This window comes from Sycon ciliatum, chromosome 1, assembly GCF_964019385.1.
Source record: "Sycon ciliatum chromosome 1, ocSycCili1.1, whole genome shotgun sequence".
NCBI lineage: Eukaryota > Metazoa > Porifera > Calcarea > Leucosolenida > Sycettidae > Sycon > Sycon ciliatum.
The window spans coordinates 49,569,400-49,590,832 of NC_088643.1; the positions used below are offsets into that span (position 1 = coordinate 49,569,400).

General features: G+C 46.4%; 2 protein-coding genes and 1 long non-coding RNA gene across 3 annotated transcripts in view; 2 read left to right on the forward strand and 1 right to left on the reverse strand.

The window, feature by feature from the left end:
* The window catches only part of LOC135830859 (uncharacterized), a 23,959-nt gene extending 15,341 nt beyond the window's left edge, over positions 1-8,618 (forward strand). Inside the window, exons 15-21 of the mRNA XM_065343065.1 lie at positions 3,046-3,113; positions 3,592-3,688; positions 4,263-4,310; positions 4,681-4,773; positions 6,111-6,224; positions 7,238-7,323; positions 7,887-8,618. Coding sequence (XP_065199137.1) covers positions 3,046-3,113; positions 3,592-3,688; positions 4,263-4,310; positions 4,681-4,773; positions 6,111-6,224; positions 7,238-7,323; positions 7,887-8,055 — 675 coding nt within the window. The 3' untranslated portion in view covers positions 8,056-8,618. The remainder of the gene's footprint in view (positions 1-3,045; positions 3,114-3,591; positions 3,689-4,262; positions 4,311-4,680; positions 4,774-6,110; positions 6,225-7,237; positions 7,324-7,886) is intronic.
* Positions 1,082-2,395, reverse strand: LOC135807022 (uncharacterized). Its single transcript, XR_010551416.1, has 2 exons — positions 1,844-2,395; positions 1,082-1,447 (listed from the first exon to the last, which is right to left on the reverse strand). It is a non-coding gene; the product is annotated as an uncharacterized LOC135807022 (long non-coding RNA).
* A 1,357-nt stretch (positions 8,619-9,975) lies between the features above and the next one.
* Positions 9,976-19,618, forward strand: LOC135830860 (uncharacterized). Its single transcript, XM_065343066.1, has 11 exons — positions 9,976-10,169; positions 11,903-12,020; positions 12,507-12,712; positions 13,063-13,458; positions 13,951-14,151; positions 14,511-14,723; positions 15,192-15,368; positions 15,920-16,156; positions 16,585-16,875; positions 17,361-17,648; positions 18,292-19,618. The coding sequence occupies exons 1-11, from the start codon at positions 10,124-10,126 to the stop codon at positions 19,104-19,106; spliced, it is 2,988 nt and encodes a 995-aa protein (XP_065199138.1). The 5' UTR covers positions 9,976-10,123; the 3' UTR covers positions 19,107-19,618.
* Positions 19,619-21,433: the final 1,815 nt, after the last annotated feature.

A 21,433-nucleotide genomic window follows, 5' to 3' on the forward strand; every position in this document is an offset into this window, starting at 1 on the left:
CCCCCTCCCACCCTGTGACGTAAAACGTTCTCAGCCCGGTCCACTCAGATGAAATTTTCAAATAATTGAAGCAAGAATGAAAAGTCCTTGGCCATTGTTGAAGTGCTTGTTGTTCTGTGCCATGCCCGATTTATTGTCACGACTCGCTGCTGCGTCTCTGGATGCAACAATGTCACGAAGAAAGAGGCGCCTGCGGGCTGTCGTAGCATGGCTTTCCTCTGGCTGACGCGAACCTGACGACAGCTTGGCTATGGAGAGTATGTTGGAAGGATTTTTCTCCGACGAAAAATAATCGTGTCTGCACTGAGCATTTCACTGAGATGTGCTATGAAAGAGATTTCCAACAAGAGTTTGCACAAAGCATTGGTGGCTATAAGCAGAAGCAGCAGCGACGCTTGAAGCCAGGGTCTCTGCCATCCTGAAACTTGGCGGTGCATGTCATACTAATAGTTAGTAGCTCCTCTACCTCTGCTGCCAGCAAAAGCAGACCATCTTTGATTTACTTCCAGGAACGTGAGCACGATGAGGTAAGTGAACGGCATGATTTTGTGCCGTCCAGAACGTAGCTCTAAACGACTACAGTCCTACTCAAAGTCCTCTACTCAAAATCCTAGTCAGTGAAGTCGAGAATTGATGTAATGTACATGGAACGTTATCATGTGTGTTATTTCGGTTCTCTTTATCTGTAAGTTTCCATTGCGTTACTTTCCGGTTGCAGCTACACTGCCACAAATACAAGGTACAGTATGATTTGTAGTCTGGAAAATTTCCATGCTGTCATACTGAAGTGGGCACCAAAACGTGTCCACTTTTCGTACAATGGCATGAGAGCACGGGTACAGTCGGCATGTCTGTCCCACAATGCCAATATAGGGAGAGCGCACGCCAAAACCAAGGAGGGTGTGCTCAGGTACAGGCTGGAATACAACAAGAGCACAAAGTGGCCAAGAAGCTGCACGACAATGTCCTGCAACTTCTTGAAGGACCTGTTGAACGATGTGCATACAACCATTCTCGGCATTCGCAACGGCACACGGCACCGGCACAACCCCATGCTCCCGAACACAGTACAGTCTTGTGCCATTGTATCTGTCAACTTTACCAGATTGTTCGTGCAGCTGCATTGGTGCAAAGCATGCGCCCACCCGAAAACACAAATATTGCCCGAGTCAAGAATAGTTATAAATCGTGTCTGTCAACTGTTTTCTACATTCTGCATGCACATGTACCAATGATTATGTGAATGTCAACCAGGCCAAGAAGCATTATCATCATCATCATCATGTCCAACTGCTTCCTCAAAGCCCCAGTGCGCATCTGCATTGGCTTCTGGTACAGCTGCTTTATCTTCGATACCACGCAAGACGGTATCACACGCCGCTGCTTGCGTCCAAAGTATCCATGGGTGAACCATGTGTATTGTCTATACGCCACATGTCTCCAAATCCTGCACAAAACAGTTGGAGAGATGTAGATACACATACCACGAGTGTCTTCATGATTGTGTAAAAGTAAATAGTTTCAGTGTAAATAGTTTCGGATTCGAGTTAATAATTCTATGGGCTACTATACTAAAGACACTTTGGCCTTTTTTCAAATTTACATCACTTTTACACACAGTTGAAACACTTACAGTGCTAGGAATAGTATGAATGAAAGACATCGTTGTACCAGTATAATTATATTGGCATGGGTGCAATAGAACTTCATGATTGTGTGATGGAAGTTGGTGAATTTGAATACTGTACACAAAATCATTGCACAACACTTCCCATCTACTTTGTACCGGTACATGAAACATGGAAAGAAAGGAAATAATGAAACCGATTCAGTGAATCCTCACCTGTTTGACCACGGTCCACACCTTGCCCGAAAGTCTTCGAAGGAAAGCAATGCCACCTCGAGCACTGATTTTTGCAGGCAAACAACAGCAAACTCTGAGTGCTGCGTGACGCACTGCAGCCCTTCCTGCTCGCCGCGTTTATTGAAAGCTGCAGGAACCTCCCAGCAACAAGTCGACTCGACCTCGCTCCACATCATGCTGCATTGTCCGCAACGGCATCAAGCAGTGCTTCTCACGCGAGCACTTGCAACCAAAGCGTTCTCTTCACGTTCATCTGTTTTGTAGTCTCAGAAATATTACTTGAAGACAGTTTCGCAGACGCTGATGCGCGCTTCGGCTCGAACCTAAAAGGCCTCGGTGTTGTTGAATCCGAAGTGGCGTCCACCTCCACACCTCCCGTGGTCTCCTCTTCCTCCAACATGATGATCGAATGAATACTAGTACAAGGGTTATTGATTGAAGAAAAAACAGTGAATACCTTTTTCAAAATTTCTGCAGGTCTACCATTTGAATAAAAAAAATTGGAGGTCACTGAGAACGTTTTACGTCACAGGGTGGGCGGGGGCCCCCTCGTGCCAAATATGGAAAATTGCAATTGGTAATTTAGGTATGTTATCCTTGTCGTAGAAGCTTCCGGTTTTCGCCATTCTACCACTTACGACATACTCTAATGGATTCCGCAATAAAAAATGGGGGTGAATTTGGACCGGAGTTCCCCTTTAATTGGTCTCTTTGCTCAACTGGTCAAGGTTTAGTGTCCTACCAGTACCGAAAGGGGCTGATCAATTTCCTTCCCCGAATTGCATGTGATTGATATTTAAGCCAGTGAACATCCCTACTGCATTTGGTGTAGTTCCCAAAACAAGCTGTGGAGATCTAATGTTTTCTCATGTGTAAAACGTTGGAATCACAGGCGCAACTAAAAAAATGGGACTTTTTATGGGGCATGGTTAGGACCTCCCTGAAACCCTCTAGACATCTTCTTATCAATTTGTGCAAATCCAAAACCATTTTCCAATTGATTCTTGGGATACAACCAAACTCCTCGAATTGCACGAGAACATTGTCAACCCAGCAAGAGAGAACAAAAGATCTGCATCCTAACCCCCCCCCCCCCCATCTTCCCAAAGAATTGCTGATAACAGTAGTACTAGTAGTGCTATTCCGTTCTGTTCTGCTCTGTTCTTTCCCCCGTCATCTAGACTATGCTTGTACTGGAGCTCTTGGACCCGAGGAATCTCCGCGAATACCTGCAGGGACTAGCCAGCAAGTATGTTGTCGTGCGTCCACCTTACCCTGCTTTGCTGTGCATTTCAAATCAATAGTTTGATGACGGACAATGTCAGGTGAAGATCACCGCAATGGCTATGCATTAATTTTCCACACATGTGAAGTGTTCACAAGTTCAGCATGTTGGCAAGGTTCAATTTATCGAGTCCGTTGATCATCTGTGTGTACATCGGCCGTCTATAATGATTTGTGATTCAGTCTCGCCATATGCTGAGAAGAGAAAATGGATTGGCGACGAACTCGGCCATTACATCAACACCAGTCACTCCACCACTTCCCTGTGGAATGGGTCGGCCGGTAGTGCAATGTGGAGTGGTGGAGCGACTAGTAATATCTTACTGTATGCTATTCCACCCTTGATGTGTGTTTGTGTGTGTGTGTGTGTGTGTGTGTGTGTGTGTGTGTGTGTGTATGTATGTGTGTGTGTTTGTGTGCGTGTGTGTGTGTTTGTGTTGCAGGTCAGTTACTCGAGACCTTGGCCAGCAGTTTCTTAGGTTTAGTGGCGAAATTGCCGAGGGCATGGCGTATCTAGCGGCCAAGTCATTTGTGCACCGGGTAAGATGCTAGTGGCACACTCCATGTATGAATTGATACTGCATGACGTGCGCAATGATCAGTGCATTCAGGCTGTCCAAACCCTGCCACCACGGCGAAGTGGGACGCCCCGCCCATACACAATGTATACAAAGATAATTGTATCCCTTATAGCTTGAAGGTGCACAGTCAGGGTCACTTGCAGTTGCTCAAAAGCGTGCTCAATGCACCAGAGTGCAGAACGGTATACACGAATACAGGAGACAGGAGGCTGATTTGTTGTAAGTTTGAAAGTTTTCATGCACTGAGCGATAATCAGATATCAGTGACTATTTGCCCGTGTGACTGAATCCTTGGGCTGGATGGTATGTTGCACCTTGGTCTCAGTCTATTTGGGCTGTTGACTGGTCTACTAAACCACAGCCATGAACCCATCTATTTATGATGCTGCACAAAGTTTTTTTCCTGTGCTGCCACATCAGCAGTGGGGTGAAGGTACTTTTAGTGGAGGCCGGTACACAAGGCGGTTGTGATGTTAGACATATCTCTAAGCTGCTCTGTACGTGTTGCCGTTTGTTTCTTTGTACGTTCACAGGACTTGGCTGCAAGGAACATTCTCAGGGGTATGGATGGTACTTGCAAGGTAACTGGTAGCATGACTGCTTTACTACCCTTTCCGCTGTGATGTACACTGCCGCTGGTATTGCGTGTCCATTCTGTGCTGATCTTGTTGTGGAGTAGTGCATCCTTTCTGTGCTGTTGTTCATAGTACTGCATATACCAGTGAGTGTGATGTACTTGTATCAGCCATGGTGATATAGCTATAGGATCACCGGCATGGGTTTTGCCTTTGTCTGACATACCGTTTTGGGTGTTGTGCAGGAAAAACAGCTGGATAACCAGCACACTTAGATTTTCTTGTGTTCATGAGCCCTACTTCTGCATAGCACTTGTGTGCAAGGTGTGTACTTTGCTGACAGGAATGATGGACCTATCGCATTGTTTGCCTGTAGATTTCCGACTTTGGACTGTCCTGCAACATCAGTGATGTGCGCTGCTACACTGGAAATGGGCGCCTCCTTCCGATCCGCTGGAGCGCACCAGAGGTAAGGACTGAGGAGTCTATTTTTAAAAAGTATTATTATTATTATTACCGCAAGCATCAAAGACCAACGCCGAGCTATTATGGCGCAGGGCTGGACGCCTTTGAAGTTTAGGCAGTAAGCACCATCATTATCATGATTGACTTGCCAGATTTACACTCATTATCTATTTGTTGTAGGGCTATCACAGGGCACAGATACATAGTATGATTCAGTCCTATATCCAAACGTACCATATGGTGCAGTGGTATGTGCTTCGATTTCCATTCGAGAGGTTGCGGGTTCGATTCCCGACTATTATGGTCACACCCGTCTTTCTTCTCTTTCTCAGGCTCCTCCTGACTTTTTTCATTCTCCTGGGTGGTTACCAACAGCCAGTGCATTCCGGCGTATGTGGTGTGATGTGTGTGCGGGAAAAACGGAAAAGACCAAAATGTAGGGATTCACTGGCCAGAAAAAAAAACCACTTCATAGCTGTGTGGTGTAGACCAGGCTGAATAATGACGGTCAATTCTTCAGCCTTGCAAGCTGTTGAATGGTGCAATCCCAGCACAAGTTGCTATGGCTTCTGCTGTAGCACCGCTAACATCGCCTCTAGCGATGGGGCGTCAAAAGGTTAAAAAAAAAAGGTCCGAAATGAAGCTATGTCATCAAGCTAGAATACTCTGTAGGGCTTTGGAGAATGGTTGGCCAGGATAATTACTATCATTGTTACGTTACACTTACATGCATACTAAATGACGTTATTAACATAGAAAAGATTAGCTAGCGTGTCAAAAAACTGGTGCTCGAAGTTCCTTCTCTCTGTTAAACTCTTATCATGACTCATGTGTTAACAATATCCTCACCAGACAGAAAAACTATGCACTTGGCTCACCATCCGAGTTCAGCTTGTACTCTGTCCTACTATTATGATATGCGGGATGACCATGGTGTGTTGAGAAGTACTCTCGGCTCACGTCATACCCTTGAGGCACAACCATGCGTTTTGCGGTCGTATGCTTCGCATCAACAACGATCAGTATGATCTTCTCATCTGGTATCACAATCTTGCGCAAGTTCTCCACTACCTTCACGGACGAGAGTTTTATACTCGACACAGCTGCATGAAGGAATTCAGTACCTGCGGATGTGTCGCTTTGCTGATGGTGTGCTGTGGCAACTTGTCGACGTCGGCTGGAGAGCGCAGTTATGTTGTTACGGTTGATGAGAATGCTGTACAGGGCCGAATGCTGCTGCTTACCACTCTATTTAGTTGTCCACTCCATACCAAAGGTATACATGTGTACAATGCTGTCATTCATGCACCCTGTGTTCTCCGCTGTGCTTCTACACTATAGACCCTATCAGCCAACAAGTTCTCAACGGCCAGTGATGTATGGAGCTACGGCATTCTGCTGTATGAGATCTGGTCCGCTGGAAAGAGGCCGTATCACCTGTGGAGCAACGAGAAGGTAAAGGAAAATCAGCTCTGTTGTTGATGCTATGTTTACTCTGAGCAGCACGCCTCCCATTGGACCTCAGACCTGCCTATCGCGGAAGCGATGATAGCGAACAGCTATGTTAGACATAGTAACTTGTGCTGGGATTTTACTATTCAACAGCTTGCAAGGCTGATGAATTGACCTCCACTAATTTTAGCCTGGTATCCACCACACAGCTCATTGAAGTGGCTTTTTATGGCCAGTCACAATCTCCATTTTCAATTTTTTCATTTTTTTCCATTTTTGTCATGTTGTTTTCTACACACACGCGCCACACCACACCACACCACACCACACCACACCACACCACACCACACCACATACTCCGGCATACACGGGCTGTTAGTCACCACCCAGGAGAATGAAAGAAGAGCTAGGAGAATGAGAAAGAGAATAAAGACGTCCCATTGGACACACACACACACACACACACACACACACCACATGCAGCACTATAACTGATCCGGTTGCTCCACGAGACTGACGTATGCTTCTAAACAGGATTTCACACTGTCTGATTCCTATGGAAGAATAATGAATGTACAACTTTCCTGAGAAGTGTGTTGGCCACATTTGGTTTTAGTCCAACGTTAGTACCTCCGAATGAACGCAGCTAGCAATTACCGTATTTTCGGGTTTAAGCCGCACCCAGATCTTTTGTCATGAAATAGAGACATCCACCCTGTGTATCACGATTCATTTGACCATCGTAGTATGAGCTGCTGAGATTTTATTGGGCGAATTATGAGTGTGTAAGTGCGGCTTATACTCCGGAAAATACGGCACGTCCAAGTGAACGCAGTTGGCAAACATGTGATAAGAATAAGAGAAACAATGCCTTTGACGGTATTCAGGTGAGCTGATTTCTACTGGATGACATGCTGAGCAAGCATAAATATCTCCATCATTCCACCTAGGGAAGAATATCTGATACTGAGGTTTTATATCCCACCGCGCTTTCTATTTGATTACTGTGAGCTCAGGTAGTGGAGGAGGTTCAGAGCGGGTACCGCCTGCCCAAACCAGTGTACTGTCCAGACGATGTGTACGAGGTCATGACGGATAGCTGGTAAGGGACCGTACATGTACACTGTCATATACCTCTAGCACATTGTTTCATTCATGCAGAGTGTGACATCATTCATGCAGAGTGTGAACTGTGTAGCTTAGTGTTCGGCTCCACATTGCGTTACTGAAGTTGCTAGCATCCTTACGTGCGGGTAGGGGTTTGATCGGGTAACGAGTTCGGGTATCTCTACCTAGGTAGCACGGGTGCCCTATGATATCGGGTATTTTTGATATTGCACGAGTACACTGGCATGCAGCATTGCATGAGCGAGATTTCCACAATGCGTTCGTACCAGGGAGTAGTTCACTACTCCCTGGTTTGTACGGTGAGTGTGCACTTGTGCCACATAGAAAAGTGCCGCCGTGACAGTAGCCTCATAGCCATACTTCTTGCAGACATCGTTTCAAAAACATACTTCGAAGTACTTCGATAACCCGATCGGTTTCTCAGGTGCAACCTGCTAACGTACTCCAATCACGGGTAGCACGGGTGCCCTACTACCCGATAACATCTCTAATACGTGTCAGTGTGGCATTATGTCACTTACGTGCGTCACTGTACAGGAATAAGAATCGCCACCATCGCCCAACATTCCGCGCCATCTCCCACCAGTTGGGTATCACAGACATGACCAAAGTTGCCTGGGCTACTGAAGCAGTAGCGGCCACAGCAGCACAGGACCAAAGCCTGCAGTACTGCCTGCCGTTTGAACTGGCCCTGCCTGCCGTTTGAACTGGCCCTGCCGACCTATCCTAGTTCCGTGTACAGTGATCAATCTGATCATGCATGAAGAGGTTTTAGCCATGGCTTTGAACTAATTACTTACAGCCGCCTGAACATGGTGCCTCTTCAGTATAATGTGTATAGGACAGGGATAGCAGAGATGTGCCTTGTGCTTTTGGCCATAATTTATGCATAGCAGAGATGTGCCCGTTGTACTTTTGGGTGTGATTTCTGTATAGCAGAGGACTCCTATAGTAATCCGGCCTCTGTCCACTGGATGATTTTTGACAAGTTTTTGATTCTTGAGAATTCCCTTGACCTGATAGCATGCCCTTTACACCTTATCATATCCCTACTACACTGTGTGCGCACAGTCCTCTGGGCTACTATTTGCACATGTAGCAGAACCTTTCCTCAACTCTGTGCCCTCATTTCCCCCTTTCTGCAGGTCGCTTTTCTAAATTGGAAAAATAATTGGTGCTACAAAGTCCCCGCTCTAAGTCACTGCTAGCATGCTGTAACTTTTTCATACACACAGGTGGTAATCACAATCTTGTACTCTTTCCAGCTTGTCTTGTTTCCTCTGCATGGTGGCGCAGACGCAGACGGGGATGTACTGGGTCAGGACTCAGGTGATCAATGACGCTTGGCACCGGTGCAGTATACACATGTACTCATGATGTAGGCCTACATGTGTATACTGGCCATAGCCGGAAGTCCTATGTGCAGCCATACTGCCTACTGGTTTCGCTTAGGACTGTGGCCCTTGTGGGAGTAGTCAAACGAGTACAGTCAGACCTCGCTTATCCGGTCCTCGTTTATCCGGATCCCTCGCCATCCGGTAGAAAATCGTTGGTTACCGATTTACAGCATGTGCCATGCACACCTACAGTATGTGTGTTCGATTATCCGGTTCCCTCGCCTATCCGGATATTTTTGTGGAAAACGGATGTGTGCGGTTATGCGAGGCCTGGCTGTACTAGTAACTATGTACATGGCATTTGGAGAACTACAGTACAGCAGTCATCAGTCTGACATCTTTATGTTCGTTACCATTTTTGGAAACGTGTCTGGGCAAGATATCGGTATTTGTCCGCTGACTTCATCATAGAACTCAGCATTTCCATGTACTGTATTGCTTCATCGAGTTCCAGCTGAGCACTTCTACACTATAATTATCCGATATGTGTATTTCGAGGTAAACGGATGATTGCAGCGGATAGGATATGTGTCTAAGAAATTGAAACAATGGTCAAAAGCGACAATACAACACCTTTTTCACTTTTGGTCGGCTCTTCGTTATCCGCGGTTGTACAATCATGTAGACACAATGCCATGGTCCATGCACACAAATTCAATGTGGATTCTTAGTATTCTCCAACAAATACAAGATCTAGATGGACCACGGGCATGCCTAGCGCGCCTGTCACATGACAATTGTAAGTCATCCATGGCCAAGCCATGATGAGTCACTGGTCATGACATGTGTCGTATCTAGTTACAAATAATGTTTCAAGTTCAAGTCAGGATTCAGGAACACTGTACTGCTAGTCTGCAGCCTGCAGGAACGCTACAACTAACTAATACTTAGTACAATACTAGTACAAGCAGCTGGTGTCGCCTTGGGGCTCCAGCCAATCCGAGATCCTGTCAAAGTCGGAAAGCTAAGCCAGGGCGAGGGGAATTATTTCACTCATTCAGCGTCAGATTGATTGGTGGGCATTGGCATATCACGCTATCTAGGATGTCTCAGTTTGAAAGGACCTTGGAAATACCTGGTAAAGCGGCTGAATGCCCGTTCCTGGTCAGTACAGGCCGTCGCTTGACAGCTCACTGACAGAGACTTCGGTGGTAATAATACCGGGCGGTGAATGAGGAAAACAGCGACGCGATATGAACTGAACGGGCAAGTGCAGACCTGCCGGCTACGCTTGCCGATCACGGATACATTCGAAGGACCCGGCGTTGTGGAGAGGAGCGCAACCTTTTGCTCGCAAACTGAGCCTAAAAAACAAAGGGCTTCGAGAGGTTTTTCTTGGACAGGAAGGAGAGGCAAACGCCTGCCGAAGAAGAAGAGATGATGAGGAGTTCAGTGGCTTGTTGGCAGCTTTGCCTTGTTCTAGGTAAGAAGATGTGGCATGCACGAATGGCACTCAGATCCCTAACGTATTTTCATCTGTACGCGGATGATTAGGTGTTTGGCCTGGGGAACTACGCGAAAAGGCAGCCCTAGCCCTAGCCCTGGCTCCGGTCCGCACTGGCGGCAGCATGCAATGCATGGTGCAGGTGTTACTACCACTGTATATTTAGGTGACCCTGAGTGGGCAGTCTAGGCTATGGTGGATGAGTTTGAAATCTAAGCAAACATCTATCCTACAGTACAAGGGGTTAAATAAATAAATTTTAAATTTCACGGTTCGCGTGAGACTCGGCTGGAAGCCGAGTTTCAAGTTCCGCATCCGCCGTGGGAACGCCACCACCCTCTAGGATCAAAGGCGCAGATGCAGCGCCTAAACGGTGGGAGGTGAGTAGATCAGACCCACCACCAAGTGGTCAAAGACCGAAATCCCATTAGCTGCATCCATGTTACCCTCGTGCCAGGCCACGAGTTCCCAATTAACTGTGGGTCGCAGCACGGCTGGAAAAATTCCTTCCGCTTCCAAGCAGGACTTGAACCTGGTACCCTCTGTTTCTCATGACTCAATCATGGTCTTAGACCATCCCACTATGCCTGCCTGTACAAGGGGTTAGGTAGCTATTAAATTTTATGACGCATTCCCGGAATATTGCCACGTACGGTGCTGCTCAGTGAGATCGGATCGCGCGAGTCGAGTTTGCGCCCTGCACCAGTTCACCATTCCAGTGTTTGCAGGACTGGGGCTGCACATCACCTGGTGTGGCATTGACTTCCTTGATCGGATGTCATTGAGCATCACTGCACTTCTGACTCAATTATTTGCAGAAAAACTTGTGAATGTTGTCAGTACACGACTCCTGTCTTATCTCGAGTAATAGGCAGTTGGGTTTTGTGGAGTACCCTTCATGTATTCGGCTGAAAATGCATCAGGAAAATGGCCAATCCATGATGTCCAGTCGGCGTTGCGCTCGCCAGAGAATTTCTCTGGCGTGGCCCATGCCCGCATCTGCTGTTGTTGACGTGCTGGTTGTTGCGCTGGGCCTAGTGGTGGTGGTGGAGGGGGTGGAGGAGCGCCACCTTGCTGAGCCATCTCTACACGATCAGTCTTCCACAAATAATTTGGTACGCGTGCTCTCACAAGACGTGGAATTCGAATTCGCTGCCACCACGTGTAACCTTGGCCTGTGGTTACAATTACATTCACAGGAGCATAAACTCCCCAGCCCCCAGCCAGGCATCAGTTCCAACCATAACAAGACGTTGAGATCAAAACTGCAACTCTCAAGTCCAAAACATTCTCCAGAAGCAAAAGGAAAACCAGCATCATAACAGAGCGAGCCAACGAAAGGATACGCATTCGTGTGTGCCTGTGAGTGTGTACGAATGATGTATGCATACATGTCATGAAGTAGAGTCACATTCATAGCTATGATTAAGAGTGGAAATATTACTACGCCAAACGGAACATGTTACATATACAAACTGTTTTCTGAGTTTACCGCTTTAAGTTACAGGCCATAACTTCGCTTCAACTCACTTTGGTGGAAGGTAGTGCTGGTTGGATTTCATCCCGCGAAGGCCTGCAGTGTGCTCTTGAGCACATTAAAATGCGCAGCGGAAAAATTCCGCTGGCAGAAAACTCCAATCAGCGCTGCAAACGAGCGCCACGAGCCTTCTATGCAACGGAACTAATGCTTCAATTGTGTTCTTATGTTGCAGCATTTGCGGTGTTTGTTAGCAATGGCCAGTCGGTTGTGCACGTTGGCTGCTTCAAAGTGCGAAGCACAGACTTTGTACTAGGTCAGCAAGCTCAGAGCAATGCTGCAACCCCTTCCAGGTATGATGTTGGCTGCTTTCAACATGTCGAATTCCATGTTATTATAAGGTGTGAAGGGGAGTTCAGTAAGGATGGAAGTCTTGACTTGAGAACTCGGTGAATACTATTCGGGGCATTGAGTGAAGGGTACCCATTTCAGTTGGTCCAGCAAAGATGCATTATAAAATACTGATCAGTTGGAATCTGTTCTGAGCCATGATGATTAAAATGTCTGTGTAAGAGTTGTCTTTGGGAAATGCATGGGCCTAAGAAATTGTACAGGGTAAGCGGGGGTAGGGGGTAGCGTGAATATGCATATATGTAGATAAAGCCGAGACCCTATGGTCGGTCAAGCTGCCCCTGCCTCTCCCCCACACCTGCCATTCCATATGTCTCATCGCTGCCTTTCTGCTTTGTGCCGTGAAATGGTGTGTATTTTTTTTGTAAAAATTAAATAAATCGAAGGATACTGTTTTGATTTTGCTTTCTTGCTGCTGGTGTTCATAGATGTGTCAAGGCATGTGCACTGTTGCCGACCAGTGGATTTGCATTGCTGGCTAACAACGAGTGTCGATGCTCGCCAAGCCTGCACGCTCCCATTGTGTCCGTGTCTGATGCAAGGTGCGACAGAGTTTGTGGCTCCGGTTCTCGCGGATACAAATGTGGCAGTCGATCTGATGATTCCCTTCATAGCGTGTATTCAATCCCGGCTGGTAAGTTGTGGAATTATCTTAGGCAGTTCTCGAACGGCTAGCCAGCCGATCCGTAATGTGTGTCTGATTCTCAGTGGAAATAGTACCATGCCGGTATATTTTGCCTATGGTTTAGTAAAGGGCCGACATCGCTACCGTTTGTGCACAGTAAGTGTATGTTGGCAACAGCAACCCGCGGTCTATCACACACTATTGCATTACTCCGTGATTCCGCCATACTTCCTGCCATTTCTATTCACTGCCAGGGACGATTGTTGGGACGTAGGTATTCCTATTGTAATTAAAGACAGCCAAAGAATCATTGATATCCTTGGATTTTCTGCTCGGTCTTTTTTATTTTTGAACGACAGGACCACTGAGGGAGGACTCTGAGGCCTATCTTGGCTGCTTCGAGGAGTCTTCGTCTGGGGATTCAAGAATTGAAGAGTTTGAGATTCAACTCACAAGAAGTGATACTTTGAACACGCAGTGCGTGACACACTGTGAAGGCAGGAGTATGCCGTTTGCCGCCGTGTCCAGGCAGAGTTCCTCCTCGTCCGGAAGCCTGAATAATATCTTTGGCATCTTCGCCAGCACCATCTACTGTCGTTGCGGCCGTGCCTATGGGTCTTTGCGACGTGTCTCCGACTCTAAGTGCCCCGGAGCAAGCGCCGGTAGACCGTGTCGGTCATTTGACTGCTTTATATCACAGTATGCAGAGCAGGGGTACTACTCGGTCTTCACAATGGTCGATCACCCACCTAGTGGTAAGCCAAAGTAATGTCTAGCCATCACTGCCCTATAGCGAAGGTCCCTGGTTCGAGTCTAGGTGGTAAAATTGTTTTTTTTTCCTCAGACCTTTTCCCTTCTCAACACCTTCAACAACAGATGAATAACAATGTCAAATACCTACATAATACTATATTATTGTTGTGTATGGGAATATTAGTAGCTCTCTATACATGTACCAGTACCAGGTACCAGTACTGGCTGGAAAACTACTGCATCTTCTTTTCAGGTCTGGGAAATTGTGTAATGACTAGCTGAGAACTGGAGTACTTCTCAACAATTCAAGTGATATTGGCAGGACATAGCTTGGTTATGCAGTATGCACCCTCTCCATTGATTCCAACACATCCCTAGACTGGCATGTATGTTTTCAGATCTGCTGAAATAGGAAACGCAGTACCAAAGATGAGAGAAGTGGACACTCTGAAAGATGTTCTCATCTGTTGTTTGTTTGCAATTTCTGCCACCAGTTGTTCACTGTGGCAATCCCAGTCCTGGCGCAGTGGACCACGCTGTAACCAAGATCGGTGTCGATCACTACCACCATGACACCGTGCGCTATGAATGCAAGCGCGGCTATCACGTGAGAGGACACGACTGCACGGTGCAGAACAAGACCATCACGTGCCTGGGCACGGGAAACTGGAGCTCAACGCCGCCAGACTGTGTTCGTAAGTCCTTGGTAGTCAGCACTCACGTGATCAGAAAGCTGTGACAGAAAACAGCAACATGCTCAGCAAATTTGTTGTCGTGAGAAAAATCATAAATGCAGACCACGACTGGCAAGAGTGTCATTCACACAGGTCTACAGGTGTACAGGTCTACAGGCTTGGCTGCACATTCTGGCGTAGAAAAAAAGACTCCCATATATCTTTGTGAACTCAACGATGCAACATTTTGAAGAAAAAGTCTCTTTGATACGCACCCTGTCTCACAGTCCGAATCATAAACGGACGGACCATCACCTTTGCCACAGTGTTGGAAGCCTGCATGTCATGATTGCTACTTTCTGTATCTTCTGCCTGTGCAGCTTGCGCCTGTGACCGACTGCCCACTCCACCGGGCGTCATTGCCCAGCAAGTTGGCAGCACCTATGGCCTGATGTTCGTTGATTCTGTCATATCGTTCACTTGCCCCCTGGGCTCGGAACTGGTTGTTCACGGTATGTTTTATGGCAACGTCGAATACAATGTAACCTGCGGAGTCGATGGTACTTGGTCCGGACCACCTCCTCAGTGCAGAAGTAAGTCCATTCTAAAATCCCTGTCACTGCTGATGTGAATGAAGTGAAGTTATTCTAAAGCTGATACGACTTTCGTATGCATTCCTCCACGTAAACCAAATTTGAAGGATCGGTCAGAGATCGAAGTGCTAGAACTGCCTAGAAGTACAGTCTTTGTCCAGCAGAACATGCCAGCTGTTTTTCGCCATTTGATGTCGTTACCTAACCCCTACAGCACAAGGATAGATTGGTAGAGTATCGCTTGCCTGCCTGTAACGAATGTCACTGGTTCAGTTCTGGTCAATTCAGGTGTTCTTCATACTTTTTGCCTCCTTTTCAACCTCATCAACTAGATGAAATTTTGCGCAAAATAGTATTGATTAATCCTGCATCCAACCCCCACATCTTGTATGTATTGAAGAATTTGGTTTTGCCTTACACAAGCTTGCAATGGAACACGGATTTGCTTTACGGTTTTTTTCTTCACAGATGAGACTTGTCGCGTACCTCCACCTCCTGAGAACGGCATTATCCACTCTACCGGGAAGTACATGAATGCCGGCGAGTCGATATTCTACTCGTGCCAATGTGGCTACCGTCTGAAAGGAAGTCAGCAGCGTAACTGCAGCAATGGAATTTTCGTTCCAGAGGAGCCTAACTGTGAAAGTAAGAAAAAAAAACAGAAAAAAGTGTTGCATGTTATTGTACATGGACTGCCGTGAGTGTGTGCTAGTGTCCATTGTGCTGATCACTGTGCATGAGACCACACTTTAAAGCAGGCAAAAGAGTATGGATCTTGCAGTAAAGGCAGATTTGACGTTTATCCCGTTGAGATGGAAATATATGTATATTGATGTTCATTCAGGGCCTAACTTCGAGAGCTGCATTCGCCATAGAGTACATGATTGTACAGTCAACTTTGCGTATGACGACACTCGGCGGGGCATCAGAAAAGTGTCCATATTCGCGAAGTTTGGTTATACCCGAAGTCTCATTATAATTATGTGTTACAGTTAGGTGGGACTTTGCTCTGGGCATGGAAATTCTGTCGCTATTCGCGAATTGCCGTTATATCCGCAGTCGTTATTAGCGAAGTTGACTGTACTGGTAATTGAGACCAGTTTGTTTTGAATACATAACTTGATAAATGATACTTGAGCAGCATACTCTTCTTTGGGGTGCTGATAGACTGTCTGCTTTGACTGCAATATGTGTAGGGGTGATCTGCAAGCCACGGTTTTCACCAGTGAATGGCAAAATCGAGGGGAACAGCTCCGCTGTCCACTATTACGGTGCATGGTATCCGATCTGGGAAGCCGAGGAGATTGCCTACTACGCGTGTGATAACGGCAGCAAGCTGGTCGGTTCCGCGTTTGCCGTCTGCTTTTCCAGCGGCACGTGGAGTCATCCCGCGCCCACCTGTCTGTCGGTTGAGGATACGCTGGTCATTAGAGGTGCGCTGGCATGCAAAGTCCAGTACATGTACACATGATTGTGTTACTATTTACTACAGTGTTCTAGTCTGTTCGGCATGAGGGACTTTTGTAGCAAACACTTCAGTTCAAAACCAGCCAGTGGTGGTCCAATCCAATTTTTACATAGGCTCATGCTGGCTACTACATTTGCTGGTTGGGTCTTTCGTACAAGAAGCGAGGTGCTTGATGGTATGAGTGAGTGATTGAGATGACTGCTATTGCCATTAGATTGCTATTAGATTGCTATTATACTGTAATCTTATCCATTTTAGTAACCATAGTTCCCATAGCCATGTTTCACTGTTTAATCCTTTCAAGATGGATGCTGTCCAGAGTACTGCTGTCCACACGAGAACTGCTGTCGGCTTTCTAATGGCTCAAGTCCATGTATTTGTTTTGGTTTTCAGGTTTGACTGAGCCAGAAATCGAAGATTCGGATGCGCCCTCTGCTGAGCTGGTTGCTAGAGACAGAACGTTTCGTATGCCGTGTGTGGTTACTGGCAACCCTCGCCCTGAGGTATCATGGGTGAGGCTGGATGGAGGTGCCTCGCCAGTGGACAGTGACCGGGCAGTGCAACTCGCCGACAACACACTGATGTTCTTCTCGTTTGGCAGCGAGGACATTGGAAAGTACCGATGTACGGCAACGAATGGAATCGGCAGCAGCGCTGCAAAGACCGCTGTTCTACAAATGTCTGGTACGACGTTTAAAAAAAAGCTATTTGCTTTGAGGTTTCTTGATTTTTCTGTATCCCTGTGTGTGCACTGAGTAGGCAGTAATGGCTACATGCCTGCGATAACCCATAGCACATGCGCATACCCAACATACTTGTTGTTTCGCCATATCAGTACTTCCAGGCAGTTACTGACTTGCATAGATAGACATATTATGACATAAGAATGACAAGATCACCATGGGAGAGGAAACTGTTGTCGCTTCATCGCTTACCGTTTACATGCTAACTCGATCATCGGAGTATAAGCCACACCCCTGGGTGAGTTTTAGGTGAATTTTCAGTGTTCAAAAGTTCGGCTTATACTCCGTAAATATGGTAGGTGGATAATGAAAGTATGTATACACTTGTGCTGCTCAAAATTAATGGTCCCATTATCATTACCAGGACTAGTATTGTGTCTGTGTTTCATTGCCCTTTGCTCCGTCCCCCCCCCCCCCCCCGTGCAGAATCGCCCGTGATAGATGCCGCGTCATCCAACGTGTTCCACAGCGTGGGAAGCCGTGCCGTGATGCGCTGTGACGTCATTCGAGGCAGTCCTCCACCAATCATCACATGGCACTTTTCCGGTGGCACGGACAATAGTCACTGGAGAATCACTGGCGATTCGAGCTTCAGTGAACTGGTCATCGAAAGTGTTGCCCATTCGGATGCTGGCAATTATGACTGCAGGGCGACCAATCAAGCGGGTGGTCACGAAGTCACCAACTCTTCTTCAATCAGCCTGCATGTTGAATGTGAGTCTTGCGTAGGTTTGGAGCCGATGGCACGTACTCCGTCAATTTGCATGGCATGCAGAACATTGGGTAGGGAATGTGTTGAACACGTAACGACACCCAAAGTGGTCACTGCAGTACAATGTTGACATCTAACGTTACATTGGGTGTCCAAAGCTGGTTTTCACAGGTTTGATCACAAGCATCTTCACCCTAAATTGCACTCACCCCCATTGCAAAAATACTTCATGTGCTAGAAGAAGACGATGTTGAATGCTCCTATGTGAAGCACACGTTTCCTGCCAAATACTTGACACTTCACTGACTGCGTGAGCTCCATGCATGTAGGAGCAAACAACTTTGGCCACCATCATCTCCCAAAGTTGCTACTTCTCAGTGTTAAAAATGTGCTTCAAGAAAAGTAAACTTGAGAACTATCAACAGATCATAAAATGGCTAAGAGCCAACTTATCAGAAATGTCCAACGGAAGAGAATCAAGAGATAGGAAGCAGTATTTCAAATGCATTTAGTAATCATTCGAAATCTCGTCAGATGTAGCATGTCATTTCTCCTCTAATGACCAAACTGGCCATGGGTCATAATAATCAGCTTGGCAGAAGTGTAACTGATTCTGCCTGTGCACACGTTGTTGCCCCACTTCAGCTTGCCCCATTGAAGGATCACGAGCCTTTATCGTAGGTGGACACGACATTCCGATTGCAAATGCCAGCTGGCAAGCGGTGCTGTGGAACAATTCTGCTGCGACCAGACAGAATATCCTCTGCGGTGCCGTGATAATCAGGCGTGGCTACCTGCTCACGGCAGCGCACTGTGTACAGAACATCACCGATGAAGATGGGCTAGTGCCATCGCATTATGTGATGAAGATGGGTAAGGGCAGGGCTCGTGAGCAGGTTTCCGATGTCACTCGAGCCATCCAGCGTGTGTTCATCCATCCCAACTACAACCCAACAACATTAGATAATGACATTGCGCTCATTGCCTTGAATAGTGACATCAACTACATCCCTGGAAGAGTCGCAGCAATCGACTTAGCAAGGACACGAACAAATGACCTTTGCAATGAGCGGGAAGACTCCATCCTCCTGCTTACTGGCTTCGGTCGAAAGTCTTTCTTCCGCCACACCGGAACGAAGAATCTGAAGTCCATTGAGCTTCCCATTGTCACGCAGTCTGATTGTGCAGATGCCTTCCCTTACCCTGTCACCGGCAACATGATTTGTGCTGGCTTTGGTCAAGGGCAGAGGGACGCATGCCACGGGGACTCTGGTGGACCTGCAGCGGCATACAACATCCTCACGCGAAAGTGGAACCTGATCGGCCTGATTAGCTGGGGAGACCCGCGGTGCGCCACTGCTGGTACGTACACCGTGCTCGTTCGAGTGTCGCGCTTCGAGCCCTGGATCAAGCAAACACTGCGAGGCCACAAGAAGCAGCTGGCATCGTGCCCGCCATAGAGTGTGTTAGTTGATTTCCGAGTGCACTAGAGAGATCAGCCCCTGCATAGTGCGCTGATTTCAGTCTTCAGCTTGGTCGTGTGCATGCCACTGGTCAGTTTTGATCAGTCTCGTTTCACCGGATATCCCCACTCTCAGCCTTGACTTTCCTGTCCTGGATATACATGTAGGGCGTTCCGTTATGTTGGAACACATCTATCAGATCTCTTGTATAATGTCTGTAGTGTTAGCACTGGCAATTGGGCGTTGTGCTGTTTTGCCACTAGCTATGAGTACCTCAATTGATTTGAGGCCCGGTTAATGGCAGCACGCTCTGCTTAGCAACAGTAATCATCTGCAGACGTTTCCTTTTTCACCTCTCTAAAACGAATGAATATCTGGAATCCGTTTTGGATTTTCACATCTTTTGAACTTTTATAAGTCCCCGTCATGCAAAGTACATGTACTAGTGGTAGCTTCAATGATCCATAGCGGATCCACATCTTGCTCTTGATATTGTTTGTTGCAGCTAACTCGTTCATTGAGATCGTGGGGGCAGTGTCCGTGTTGAGCATGTCACTGATACTGTGATAGACAGAACTGGTGCAGGGCGCTAAAAGTTGACTAAGGTGACACGATCGGATTTCATTGATCAGTACTGTGCACATGGTACATGGTCGATTGAAGTAGGGGAGTCCCCGGACACTTGCTAATCCTAAAATTACTGCACTGAACAACATCCAATGTGACAACTTACTTTCAAGACTAGGCCGGTACATCACCATGATAATGTCTATTCAATTTCGTTTATGATAATCACCACAAGCCTTCAGAACTGAGAAGGCAGCCGCACAGTTATCATGGTTACGGCAGTGGTGGTGAGATCTAAAAGTATACAATAGAGTAATAAAATACACCCATGACGTCATGTATAGTATTTCGTACTGTTGGCCATTACAGCCACCATGATTTCGACTGTGTGCGAGGTGAACTGATCAGGATGTGATTTCTAAAAAAAATAGTCCGAGGGCTTATTATTAGTAGAGCTGCTATAGTGTTTCGGTGAGTGTACTAGTACTTAGTACAATAGTAGCAAGAGTACATAACTGTGTAGTTATGTACTCTTGATAGTAGTTATCTAAACTGGCAACAATAATGAAATTTTCATCGACTCGTTACCGTGGCGTTGGTACAATGTCCGCCGATCACATTATTCTGTGTCTGCACATATACATAATATACACACACATGTTTGTTTAAACAGTAGTTTGGAGGCGGTGGGAAAACAGTTTCGCAATAAGTAGACACTTCTTCTCGCTCCACATATACTGGCATACACAGAGACATAGACAGCAATAGCGACAACACACAAAGTGAAGGGTAGTTGGCCGCAGCCAGATGTGACTGAAGGGTAGTTGGCCACAGCCAGATGTGAACCGGATAACGAGTGAGGTATGGAAGCAAGCAAGGACTGAGAACAGAGTGTCTCAGATAGAATAGTCGTGCCAGTGGATAGCAGAAATAGGCCATGATGCAGAACCACTTGGGACCGTCAGATTAATTTTCCTGGACCGAGCCAGCCGGGAAAAAACCCTCTCGCCGACGGACGCATTTGTGAGGGAAAAAACCGGGTGTATATCCCCAATGGCGATTAGGCATCATATAGGCATGGCAAGCACATCACGGCAAACAGTGATAAAAAGCATTGATAATATGCACAGAAATAAAGGGTGGGAGGGCAGGGACACTGGTGAGACTCAAAACTGACTGAAGAAGTCAGGAAAAGAAGCGACAACAAAGAACACACCAGATGCCATATTTGCAACTGAAAATATTTCGCGAGAAATACAACTTTTCTATCAAACGTTTTCTTTCCCTTCTCAGGCTTCAGGATAGTACAGGGAATGTTGTAAATTTGAAAAACACATAACTATATAGAGAATGAAAGAAAGAAAAAAGTCAACACTTCAACATAGGTGTTAAAATGATTAGAGTGTTAAAAACTCAAAAACAAACAGCTGCAAGTTGTAGACAAACACGTTGAACACATCAGGGAACACTGGAATCGTGGAAGATCTAAGTTACATCTTGCTGTGTTAGAAGCTCTGTATATTCGTAAACTAGATCCAGAACTATGTGTACAGAAGGAGAATGTGTTATCGTTGCAGTTGTTTGGTGTCACACCTCGTGAAAGTGTGACAAGTGTTCCCTGATGTGTTCAACGTGTTTGTCTACAACTTGCAGCTGTTTGTTTTTGAGTTTTTAACACTTCAATCATTTTAACACCTATGTTGAAGTGTTGACTTTTTTCTTTCTTTCATTCTCTATATAGTTATGTGTTTTTCAAA

Excerpts from the sequence above, each read along its gene's own strand:
- LOC135830860 (XM_065343066.1), top strand. The coding sequence starts at position 10,124 with ATGATGAGGAGTTCAGTGGCTTGTTGGCAGCTTTGCCTTGTTCTAG. Across the intron at positions 12,021-12,506 it reads AATGCTGCAACCCCTTCCAG|ATGTGTCAAGGCATGTGCAC; the intron begins GTATGATGTTGG and ends TGGTGTTCATAG. Across the intron at positions 17,649-18,291 it reads AATCAGCCTGCATGTTGAAT|CTTGCCCCATTGAAGGATCA; the intron begins GTGAGTCTTGCG and ends GCCCCACTTCAG.